Here is a 13,218-nt window from a genome sequence, read left to right as displayed (position 1 = left end):
TTATTTTTATTGTGATGAGAGCTTAGTATTTACTGTTTTAACTTTCATATATAACATACAGCAGCATTTACTTTATTTATCATGTTGTACTGCTGCTGCTACTGCTAAGTCACTTCAGTCGTGTCCGACTCTGTGCCACCCCATAGACGGCAGCCCACCAGGCTCCGCCGTCCCTGGGATTCTCCAGGCAAGAACACTGGAGTGGGTTGCCATTTCCTTCTCCAATGCAGGAAAGTGAAAAGTGAAAGTGAAGTCGCTCAGTCACGTCCGACTCCCAGCGACCCCACGGACTGCAGCCCACCAGGCTCCTCCGTCCATGGGATTTTCCAGGCAAGAGTACTGGAGTGGGGTGCCATTGCCTTCTCCGATATGTTGTACATTATATCCCTAGTACTTATTTATCTTACAACTGAAAATTTGTAACTTTTGACTGCCCTCTTCCAACTCACCCTCCCCTTTCCCTCCACTGCTGTTAATCGCAAATCTGATCTGTTTTTTGTTTTGTATTATTTTTGAAGTATAATTGGCCTACAACCCTGTCAGTTCCTGTTACATAACAATGATTTGGTATTCCTATTATACATTTCAGAATGATTACCACAGTAAATCTAGTTATCATCTGTCACCATACAAAGATATTATTACATAGTTATTGACTGTTCCCCACACTGTGTATTCCATACCCATTACTCATTTATTTTGCAACTGGAAGTTTTTACCTCATAATCTCTCTCGCCTATTTCTTTACTCCCTTTACCTACCCACCCCCGCTTTGGGAACCAGTTGTTTATTCTCTATGTCTATGACAGTTTTTGTTATGTTTGATTATTTGTGTTTTAGATTCCACATATAGTGAAATCACAGAGTATTCGTCTTTCCCTGACTTATTTCACTTAGCATCATACCCTCTAGGTCCATCCATGTCATTGCAAAAGGAAAGACTTTGTCCTTTTTTATGGTTGAGTGATACACACACATCTTTATCCATTTACCTACTGATGGGCACTTTGGGTGCTTCCATCTCTCTGCTATTGTAAGTAATGCTACAGTGAGCACTGGAGTGTGTATATCCTTTCTAACTAGTGTTTTTATTTTCTTCAGATAAGTATCCAGAGTAGAACTGCTGAATCATATCGTAGTTCTGTTTTTAATTTTTTGAGGAATCTCCACACTGTTCTCTGTAGTGGCTGCACCAATTTCCATCCCCACCAGAAGTTCACAAGTGTTCCCTCTTCTACACATCTATTCAGCTTGTTATTTCTTGTCTTTTTAATAATAGCCATTCTGACAGATGTGAGGTAATATCTTATTGTGGTTTTGATTTGCACTCCCCTAATGATTAGTGATATTGAGCATCTTTTCATGTGCCCGTTGGCCATCTGTATGTCATCTTTGGAAAAACATCTTTAGATCCTCTGCCCCTTAACTGTTGGGTGATGCAGTCAGCATGGGGCCCTTGTGACCTTGCTCACTTTGCATATCCACATAGCAACACTCAACCATAGCCAAAAACACATCTTGACAGAAAGCCCTATGATCCTCCCTGGAACATGGCAAGACAGGCAGTCTTAGAGGAGCCACACAGGGCCATTTATCATCTGCCTCATATCTTGTAGAAGGCTGCCATGAGGCAATTTCTGATCCCACTCGCTGGTTCCAGGGTAGCATGGGATTTCCACATTCAGGTACAGTATGTAGGCTAATAAAACTGTTTGGTTGGAGTTTACAGTTGGCCCCTCAATAACAGACCTACCCTCCACTTAAGGCATCTGTCATCCGGCCCCCCTGGTTCAGTGTCAGCTAGGGACATCCCTAGCGACCCGAGATGTGGGTCACTGACTCGACACTGGCCTTGCTTTTGCTGTCAGTGAGTAATAAACTCTCTAAATCTATTTGAGCTCATTGCCTCCCTACTGGCCAAGTCTGTGGAAGGATGACAGCCAAACCTAGCGGCTGCAGCTAACTCTTGACAATAACTTCTGGTTTCTGACTTAGATGTAGTAGGAAGTACAGTATGAGAAATGAAAGTTCCATTTTGGAAAGTTAAATCTGAGGTATCTATAAAAAACAGAAATGAAGATGTCAAGTAGGTGATGGGGGTATATGTGTGCAGCTTAGAGAATGGGTACAAGTTTAGGAGTCAGTAGTAGGAGAAGGAAATGGCAACCCACTTCAGTATTCTTGCCTGGAGAATCCCAGGGACAGAGGAGCCTAGTGGGCTGCTGTCTATGGGGTCGCACAGAGTCAGACATGACTGAAGCGACTTAGCAGCAGCAGCAGTAGGTGAATAGTAATGTTAAGTCATTATTCCAGCTGAGATCCTCCTGAGGAAGCCGGCAGAGAAGCCCAACTAAGTGCTGACCTTTTAGAAGTCAGGGATAGAGAATGGGTCAGAAGCAGCAGATATGGGAGGAATTTGAGGAACCAAAGAACGGTGTCACCAGAGTCAGAAAAAGAGAGGAGTCAGTGATATCAAGTGTAACTTGGGCGCTGAGAGAAAGGACAGCTGCATCAGGTGGGTCTGGGGACAGGAATATTTGTTGCTTGTGATCATTTTTTCAAATGAAAGGATGGAAACTGAGAAGTATCTTGTAAGAGATGAAGAATACAGAATGGTCAGTGTAGGCAATTTATTTGAAAAGTTGCTGTCAGAGCAAGAAACGGCGTAACTGGAGGGTATGTGGAGTTGTGTGAGGGTTCAGATGCTAGAACTTTTAAAATGATATAATCAGGAATTACACCTGCTTTCACTTTTTTAATCCAGTAATTGGAGAAATACATCTTTTTAGTACAGGTCCGAATTTTCATTTTACTTTAAAGATGTCCTAGTCATAATTTTAGAACACAGACATCTAAAAAAGACTATATCAAATATATTAATAGTGTTCTCTCATATTCATTTACTTGGTACCTCTGATTAATTATCTGGCAGTAAAGGAGGTCATGAAAGAGTTCAGTATCAAACACAGATTTCCGGTATCTGACTCTTATACCCTCAGGAAGTATTAAAGCTGAAAATGAAATTAAATTGGAAAAATGATATTAAATTTTTATGTGAGACTTTTAATATTACAAATTAAAGGAGTTCTTTCTGACACTCAGAAGTAAGCAGTACTGTCTTTTGTAATAAGTCTTTTATATGCAACTGCTAAATATAAGGGCCTGCTTGTGCTCACTGCTATTCATAATAACATGTACTATGTGTAACAGTGTGGTGAGGTCTCGCCATACTTTAGTTCAGTTGGTTTTCACAGAAACCCTTCACAGGAGGCACTGTTTCCTGCTTTCTCAGAAGAGGAAACTGAAACTCAGAGCTAATGACAAGTTACACAGGAAATGGTAGCTAAACCCAAGCAGTATGATTCAGAGCCCACATTCAGCACTACACAGAATTGTTTTTTTTTGAGGCTTTTCTGAAGTTTGGAGGCTTTTTAACTATTAGACTAAGTCTGTCTTACTTTGGATGACTGAAAGATTGTTTTGAGATATAAAACAATATATACATTGTTTTATAACAATGTATATATTGAGATATATAAAAAAAATATAAAAATTCATATTATTGCAAAAAGGCATTTTGACTTAAGGTAAAGTTCCACGATCATTTTTTGGCCACACTGTGTGGCTGGCAGGAATCTCACTTCCCTAACCAGGGACTGAACCGGTATCCTCAGCAGTGAAAGCAAGGAGTCCTAACCACTGGACAGCCAGGGAATTCCCACGTCATACCTCATCTTGACTATCTAACCTCAGAAGTTACCTGTTTTAAAACGTTACCACCTTGAGCTTCCCTGGTGGTTCAGTGGTAAGGAATCCATCTGCCAGTGCAGGAGACCAGGTTTGACCCCTGCTCTGGGAAGATTCCCACGTGCCACAGAGCAACTAAGCCCATGCACCCAACTACTGAGCCCACGTACCACAACTACTAAAGCCCACGCACCCTAGAGTCTGTGCCCCACAAGTCGATCCACCGCAATGAGAAGCTCGTGCACTGCAACTAGAGAGGAGCTCCTGCTCACCTCAACTGGAGAAAAAGACCACAGAGCAACACAGAGCCAGCACCACCAGGAATAAAACAGTTTTTAAAAAAATGTTACTACTTTGATACGGACTTTTGAGAAGTGATTCCGCTAACACTATTAAGAAAGGTGTGTTTCCCTGCATCTTACAATGGTCTCTCAGAAGCAGTGCCAAGCTGGCTCAGCTCTAGTCCCTCAGTGGCCTTCAACCCACAACAAAATGTTGAAACCAGAAACAGAACTAAAATTACTGCTTTCCTATTTTTTTCACCAGTGTCACTGCCCTAAATGCATTGCTTAAAAAGATACCACTGGCCAAATAAATATTTTTATCTAGGTTGAATAGTAGAAGGGTGAGTGATTGGACTTAGGGAAATTTTGTATCAACTAGTAGCCCAGGGAATTCCAACCACAGCTTTTTAACACTCATCCTCCATCATCACTTGAGATGGAAGATCTAATTGTTTCAATCAGGGTTCAGAGAGTAAAAGAGTAACCTCACCTGTTGTTTTAACATAACAATTACTATAAGGAATTAAATAGATGTTGGAGAACTGAAAAAGTTAAAAAGGGCCATTACATAGAAAGTGAAAGTCAGTCGTGTCTGACTCTTTGAGACCCCATGGACTACACAGTCCATGGAATTCTCCAGGTCAGAATACTGGAGTGGGTAGCCATTCCCTTCTCCAGGGATCTTCCCAACCCAGAGATCGAACTCAGATCCCTGGCATTGCAGGCAGATTCTTCACCAGCTGAGCCACCAGGGAAGCCCAGATAACATAGAAGCAGCTACCAAAGATAAACACACAACATATGTAACTAGTGTTAACACTAGTTTCTCCTGGTAATAAAATACTAGCTCATTTTTCTACAAGACCTACTAATTAAATACTACACTCATGTTAGAGCATAAAAGTAATGCTTCCCCAGATCAGTCAATGCTGTAGATAGCCGAGACAGAATCTTCTAGAATGTAGTTATATAATCATATAGCATATGAGACTTCACCATTGGAAAGCCCCCCTTGTCATAAAGTTTCAGGTTCAAGAAGACACTGCCTACAACACTGGCACCAATTTATACACCCCTCTACTTAAAGAGCCCAAGACAAAAATCAGTCCTGGGACAAATGAGCCCTTGAGGATTGAAAATGTTTCACAACTTAGCTGCAGTGTGTAGTATCAGACACCAATATTTTTGTTCGCCCTCACCCCCAAACCATGTCATACCTTATCTAGACTGTCTAACCTCAGACCCCAACCCACTGTGGCCATTTGTTGAGAAAATGCTTTTCCTTTGCACATGATCACTGATTGGAGCAGCCGTGAGTTAACGTGGCCTGAGGAGAGTTGATCCGTAGAATGGAGACCTGGCCGAAGCTGACCCTTTTTCTTTGGACTGGAATTGAGAGTAAGGCTGTCTTCAGGTGGCTGATCAGTAACGTATGAAATCTGGGAGCTACTGTTGGCCACCTGCCGCCGTGTGGAGGTAGGAACAAAGGGAGAATGGAGCCAGCATGCACACAGCAGGATGCGTCTGAATTCACAGCCTTTTCGTGGCCCCCTGCATTCCTCCCTTACAGACATCAACAACAGTTCTTCCTTCAGAAGGAGTTCCAAAGAAAACAGTTAGAGAATTAGACTTTATTAGATACATAGTTGTTAAAATTTTGAATTCGTGGAGTTAAAAACCCTGTAGTACATTAAAAAACTAAAATTTGGTACACAAAATAATAATTCTAAACAGTGGTTCATTGAAATGTTTATAAAGTATCAGTTTCACATACTGAATATACAAAAGGAGAACAGTATTCTTGGGAATAAACACTAATTCTATAGATAAAAAACACAGAAAAGGTATTATTGCTCAAATAATAAGTAAGTCTTCCCATATTAAAACCTCAGTGGCACACACACTAAAACATGCCCTGTTGTAATACTCTGGTACTATAAATCCAACAGGCTACAACACACATAATTTGCTTGTAGCCTTGACCTTGAAAACAAATGGCTGCTGTGAGATAATGTGACCAAACCAAGAGATGATAACATACAAATCAAAATGAAACAATACAAAACATAGGGAAAAAATCAGGCATAAAAAGAAAAGAACATAACCTTATTTTGAGAACACTGTTCCTTCATCATGAAGAATACGTGTTGTACATTCATGCTCTCATATACACTTAAGAGAAATTCTTTACACATCCAACCATGCGACAGGTGACTCAATCAATTACTAACACAATTTGCAGACTTCAAACAATAATACCAGATCTCAAACTTAGCTTTAACAAATGACAGTACAATACTATACTAAGAAACTTAGTAAGTGGAATGCCTATAAAACGAGTACAGAGTTCTTTGTCCTTCATAATTCTCTTAGCTTTCAGCATTTACCACTCATTTTCACCCACTTCCATGGGAGAATTGTTTTGAGTCAAACAGGATGAATAGCTGCCACACTCAGGTATGGGCTCCTGGGAAAGCCAGTTGTTTTCTTGCAGGAGAGGTTTTTTCGACAAAGAAAACTGAATCTCAAAAAATTCTAATGACTCTCCATCTTCCTTCTCTACCAGGAACTGATAGTCGCCAAACCTAATCATGCATTTGTCTGGCAGATCCATTTTATTTAGGTAGCCCAGCTCCTTGTTGTCCACAAGCAGACTGGTCTTCTTACTCATATTTTTAATTTCAAAAGAGACAACTGAACTATTAAACTTTTTAAACACCTGTAGAGAAAACTGAACTCGAGAAACCTGTTTGTCCTGAAAGATATAATTACAGGTGTGAGAATTTCGGCCAAATTTCACCACTTCGCTGGTGGGGAGTTTCTCTCGGTTAAAAAACTTTATTGATCGGAATATTCCACTTCGCTGGTGGCCAGGATGGTAAAGAGTCATCTGGAGACAAGTTACCATCTCTTCTGTGTCCGCATCCTCAAAACTGGACATGATGAGCACCGGAATCTGACCTGCCTGCAACAATTAAATCAGCACATTAGTTCACCCCAGAGATCAGATTCTGAGATCTTTGATTCCAATATTTTGGTGAAAAGCTTTCCAATAGGTAACTGATTTAGACTTTAAGAAAACAATACATAAGCAATATGCTTTCATTTAACTAGTAGATATGTGAAATCTTATACCAAGCCCCATATGAACTGGTACATTATATTTTCTTCTCTTTCATTTCCAATTTGACAGTAAGACATAATCTGGACAATAACAAGGAATGACTATTGATAAAATGATTTAGTGGGGGGAAGCATACAGAGACTTCAGTTCCTTTCTCATTTACATAGGATGACTTGGGCCCAGACCAAATAGAACAGCTGTCTGTACTTTAGGAAGAAAATCAGGAATAAAGACTCTCTTCCGGGGTGGGAGGTGGGAGGAAGATTCAAGCGGGAGGGGAAATATGTATACTGATTCATGTCGATATGTGGCAGAAACCAACACAACATGGTAAAGCAATTATCTTCCAATTAAAAATAAGTGAATTTTTTTTAAAAAAAGAATCCCTTTGGTTTAAATCCTCAGAGGATATACATATAAGGAAAACCTACAGTTTACTAGCTAAATTAAAATTTAATGTATTATGAATTTTGTATTATTTTGGATGGAACAGTATGAATAACTGTCAGAGAAAGGCTTCTGTGATTTTTACCGTGTATTATCCTGACTAAAGAAATGTAGACATTAGAAACAAAGTAACTGCAACATTTGTCCTTTATATCCTGATTTAGATTTCTAGTAGGTAAAGGGGTAAAAAAGTAAGTGCTTTAAATATTCTACAATTTTTAAATTTAGACATTATACACTTTTTATTTAAAAAAATAATCAATTTCCACAAGGTAGTTCTAAATATCATAGTCTGTACTCATACTGGAGTTATTTGTTTTTGTCAATGGTTCCTAATGACTGGACAGACAAACTGTCATTTACCCCAAGCAGCACAATCTAACTGTTCTTAACCACATCTCTCTAGAGTTGCATGGCCCTGTGGTGACCTTTCCTCCACTTACTGTGCTGCTGCTAAGTCGCTTCAGTCGTGTCCGACTCTGTGCGACCCCACAGACGGCAGCCCACCAGGCTCCCCCGTCCCTGGGATTCTCCAGGCAAGAACACCGGAGTGGGTTGCCATTTCCTTCTCCAGTGCATAAAAGTGGAAAGTGAATGTGAAGTCGCTCAGTCGTGTCCGACTCTTAGTGACCCCATGGACTGCAGCCCACCAAGCTCCTCCGTCCATGGGATTTTCCAGGCAAGAGTACTGGAGTGGGGTGCCATTGTCTTCTCCCCCACTTCACTGTATGTACCTTAAATAGTCAGTGGAGTAGCTTAAGCAGCAAAACAAAACAGTTAGTTACTAAAATCTATGAAAGGTTTGACACAAAACTGCCACTTTAAAACTACTTCGCTTTAAAAGAATTACATGCACATGATTTTAAAAATTCAAATGCTTAAAAAAGGATCTTTTTAAGTATCTTCCCTCTCTGACCTAATCATTTTTTTTAACTCTTTCAGAGCCAACCATTGTAAAAGTTGGTTTTATCCTTACAGAATTATTTACCCAACAAGCAAAACTTCGTGTTCAAAGACATACACATTTTCTACAAAGAAAAAATTTTCTTACACAAATAGGAACATACTGTATTTAGTTCTAGACCTTGCATTTTTTTCAGTTAATAATACAAGTGGGTGATTTGTTTCCATTTATCTATACACGTAAATATACCTCAATCTTAAACAGCTGCATAGAGTTCCTTTAAACTAGTGCGGTCGTAAATTACACCAGGAGATGGAATGATACTGAGTGCTCCCTGCATTCTGTAAATACTATATAGTATTTACAGTGGGGTTTGGGGAGCAACAGTCTTAAGGTAATCTGGAGTTTTACTGGTTTTTGTCTGCCATCTATATTAGATATTGCTATCAAAATTATGCTTGCTAAACAGGAAAAAAACAGAATGTTTTCTTTCCATGATGTTTGCTTTTAAAGTACAATCTTTTCTTCTGTTTTGCATAGTTGTATTGCTAAAAATCAAACTCAGTTTATTGAATTACTCAACAAATGATATAACAAAGCAAAATTTTTTATTGATTTAGAAATATATTTTTAATTTGCTTTTATAATAAGTTCTTTCTTAACATTATTATATCATATTGCCTTAGCCAATCAGACAACAAATGCCCAGCTATAAGCAGAAAAAGAAGAATACTCAAAATCTTGGGGCAAGAGTAGTAAAAATTGCTATGAAACCAAAGGCAGCAACAATTAACACACTGCAGGTAGAACTGGTTAATCACCATGATTTGAAAATACTTTAATTACAATAATAAAGTCATTATTCAAGAAGCAGACAGCTTAAAGGAGAATAATTATAACAAGTCATGAGATGATGCAATTAGTGGCTGACAAGAAAAGAATTTGCTGTTAAAAAGTAAAAAGCCTAAAAAGACCAAGAATCTATCATCATGATGTCCGCCTTGTCTGGGCTACACTGCCATCACTCAAATGCATTCTTGGGCTTTGCACAGTAACAGTTCCAAAAGGAGACCTGGATTTTAAAACGCAGTATATTCTGGATACTGTCTTTTGGTAGCACCCAACTTTTGTTCTTGTGATCTTTATATAACCTATTAGCTTAGAATTTAGTCTTTTGAGCAAATCCACCATCAAGAAAATTTTGCCCTATACACTTGATGCCTAGTTACCCAGGGCAGATATATTATTCACTGCAGAGGAAAACTCTGGCATTTTGGTTATAAATCGGGTGAATCAATTCTCAGCTTTTGATGAACTTCTGGTTTCACAACTGTGACCCTCCAGCAAACACTGAGGTAGACTGTGTTACCATCTGCTGCCCCTCACTACCAGACCTATCCCTACTAGTTCTGCCCCTTTGGAAAAATGATACTTCCCATTCCAGTGTCAACCATATTAAAGAAATGTGAATGGAAGGAACATGCAAGCTTATTTCCAAGGGTAGGTTTTAAAAACCACTATGTAGATAGACCTGTCTCTCCTCCTTCCATATGCCACATCAGTGCCACGGAAGGAACAGCTAAGCATGGGGTCTCAAAGGTGAGGGCTAAAGACAGAACCATAGAGACTTATGAGCAGCAAATGAACCCTCCTTCTAAGCAGTTACTGAGCCATGATGTTCCCTAACATACACACTCACCTTTCTTATGAATATATGAAATGATTACAGAGCCCAACAGTAACAAGACTGCCACTTACTGTATGCCTTTCATATGCCAGGCACAGTGCTAGCTCTTTATACATCAGTTATCAGTATCAGTTCAGTCACTCAGTCATGTCTGACTCTGCAACCCCATGCATTGCAGCACGCCAGGCCTCCCTGTCCATCACCAACTCCCGGAGTCCACCCAAACCCCTGTCCATCAAGTCAGTGATGCCATCCAACCATCTCATCCTCTGTCGTCCCCTTCTCCTCCTGCCCTCAATCTTTCCCAGCATCAGGGTCTTTTCAAATGAGTCAGCTCTTCGCATTAGGTGGCCAAAGTTACTGTAGTTTCAGCTTCAACATCAATCCTTCGAATGAACACCCAGGACTGATCTCTTTCAGGATGGACTGGTTGGATTTTGCAGTCCAAAGGACTCTCAAGAGTCTTCTCCAACACCACAGGTCAAAAGCATCAATTCTTCGGCACTCAGCTTCCTTTATAGTCCAACTCTCACATCCATACATGACCACTGGAAAAACCATAGCCTTGACTAGATGGACCTTTGTTGACAAAGTGATGTCTCTGCTTTTTAATATGCTGTCTAGGTTGGTCATAACTTTTCTTCCAAGGAGTAAGTGTCTTTTAATTTCATTGCTGAAATCACCATCTGCAGCAATTTTGGAGCCCCAAAAAATAAAGTCAGCCACTATTTCCACTGTTTCCCCATCTATTTGCCATGAAGTGATGGGACCAGATGCCATGATCTTAGTTTTCTGAATGTTGAGCTTTAAGCCACCTTTTTCACTCTTCTCTTTCACTTTCAGTTCTTCTTCACTTTCTGCCATAAGGGTGGTGTCATCTGCATATCTGAGGTTATTGATACTATCTGCTTTTCAAAATAACCGGTCAAAATCACCACGTCACAGATGAGGGAGCTAAGTCTCAGGGTTTAGCTAGGTAGCCCAGGTCACAAATCCCTGCCAAAAGGAGGATTCAAACACAGCAGAAATGCACACTCTCTCTTGCCAACTACAAACATCACTACTCCGTTACCAGTTACTTCACAAACTATAGCAGCCAATCAGCAGGGAAGAGGGCCATGGGGCAGGTGTACCAAAACTAGCAAGACACCAGGAATCTAGTGTTGAGAAGAAAAATGTACTGTTACTGCCTCCTCGTAGGAGAAGAGGCTGTGAAACACCAGATTACAGCGAGTATCAGTTATCCTTAAGCCTGATGTATGTATGTTGGGGTGTCGCTAGTAATTATGGTGGCTGGTTAGGGAGCTCCAAAGTTAGTGAACCATGGTCTCAGACTTCAGGGAACTTAGAAACTAAGCTATTCATTAATTTCCAGAGCTGCAAGTTCCCTGTACAAAGTGACCTGAATCTCTGACATTTCAGAGTGGTCAGGAGAAAAACAAAGACAGAAACTAACAAAAAAAAAAATCAAAATGATAAAATTGGTGGCTTTTTTATTTAAATAATCACTAGTGTGCAGGTGCTCAAAAGTAGCTTTTTCAAATCTGTTTGGCCTAAGTTATCAAAGAAACCTAAGAACAAGAGCTTATAGTGAGGGAGCTTCTAGAGAGGGAACCTGGAGTAGGGGGTGGAAAGGAGGCATTCCACTGCACACTCTGTACCTGTGGGATTTTATACCATGTGCATCTAATATCTATTCAAACATATAACAAGTATTTTCTTTACAAAGTCAGAAAGTGTTAGTCACTCAGTCGTGTCTGACTCTTTGTGACCCCATGGACTGTAGCCCGCCAGGGTCCTCTGTCCATGGAATTCTCCAGGCAAGAATGCTGGAGTGGGTTGCCATGCCCTTCTCCAGGGGATCTTCCCCACCCAGGGATCAAACCTGGGTCTCCCGCATTGCAGGCAGATTCTTCACCATCTGAGCCAACTGGGAGGTCACAAACCCCCTGATTTTTATGGAACTAAATGGAATTAGAGATTATCATCAAAGCTGGTAAACCATGTTCTCTATCAAAAAGCTGTAAAACACTGGAATGATGTGTGGCATACAGTAATATTTGTGTTAACAAATCAACACAATAACTTTGCTGACACTGAGCTAACCGGTAAGGAAGAGAAAACTTGGAAGCACAGCAAAAAACAGCTATCCTGACCCTCCGCACCAGGTCATCACCCAGCAGTGTGGCTCTGAAGACAAACGGAACGTTGAGCAGAATCAATACTTAGTTAAGCAACAGGTCTTGCTAAAAGAGTCGTAAAAACCAAAATCAGCAGGAGGAAAGCCTTAAAAGCTCAGGATTTTCCCCCCAGAGATGGTGTCTTTCTCCCACTCTGCCTGATTGGCTTGTTTCCAGCCAAAATTGCTGCCTCGGATTCTCCGTGGCAGCGGACTTCCGCTGCGAGGCTCAGTGTGTACTCAAGCTCCGAAAAATTTGGGAAATTCCTTTCAATCTGAAAGCTAGACAAAGTCCCAGAAAACCACGGATTACGTTATTTTCGTAACCAAGCAGGCTGAAGCAAGGCAGGTGTACACGCAATCGAGCGGTAAGCTACACTTCATAAATGAAGTGTAGCTCACCGCTACACTTATTTTCTATTTACTAAAGGTGGAGGGGGGGGGTACTTTGCAAAGCACAGAAAAGTACAAGGAACACGCATCCCAATAGTTCCTGTCAGTGCTCCTCCGCTCTATTTATAAATATTCCTCTATATTGTAAAGCTAAAATCACGCCGTAAATAATCGCTCGAGCGTCTGCCCGCAGCCGAGCCAGAGGGAGGAGCAGGTGATGACTTTCCCTGCAACGCTCCGGAAGACTCCTGGACAGAGCTTCTCTCTCCAGGGGATAAATAGACACGACGCAGCCCCACTTCACCCCGCCCCCGCGCCCCCCAGACCGCCACCTGGCAGGTACCTTGGGTTTCGAGTGTCCGTGAACTTCCCTTCGCTTTCTCAGCGCGGCACGGGGTTAATGCGCGCGAGCCCGCGGAGGCCCGGGATGGCGGGACGCCCACCGCCGACTGC

General features: G+C 41.0%; 1 protein-coding gene across 1 annotated transcript; it reads right to left on the bottom strand.

Moving 5' to 3' along the window:
- Positions 1-5,646: 5,646 nt before the first annotated feature.
- On the bottom strand, positions 5,647-13,218 carry TIFA (TRAF-interacting protein with forkhead-associated domain). Its single transcript, XM_010858529.1, has 2 exons — positions 13,109-13,218; positions 5,647-6,996 (listed from the first exon to the last, which is right to left on the bottom strand). Exon 2 carries the CDS (start codon positions 6,970-6,972, stop codon positions 6,415-6,417), a length of 558 nt encoding a protein of 185 aa, XP_010856831.1. The 5' UTR covers positions 6,973-6,996; positions 13,109-13,218; the 3' UTR covers positions 5,647-6,414.

The sequence above is a fragment of the Bison bison genome, unplaced genomic scaffold (assembly GCF_000754665.1).
Source record: "Bison bison bison isolate TAMUID 2011002044 unplaced genomic scaffold, Bison_UMD1.0 scf7180017864389, whole genome shotgun sequence".
Classification (NCBI taxonomy): Eukaryota; Metazoa; Chordata; class Mammalia; order Artiodactyla; family Bovidae; genus Bison; species Bison bison.
The sequence above is the reverse complement of the archived record's forward strand: the minus strand, read 5'-3'. Positions and strand labels throughout refer to the sequence as shown.

What these genes read in the sequence shown, in the direction of transcription:
- TIFA (XM_010858529.1), bottom strand. Translation starts at nt 6,972, where the DNA reads ATGTCCAGTTTTGAGGATGCGGACACAGAAGAGATGGTAACTTGTCTC.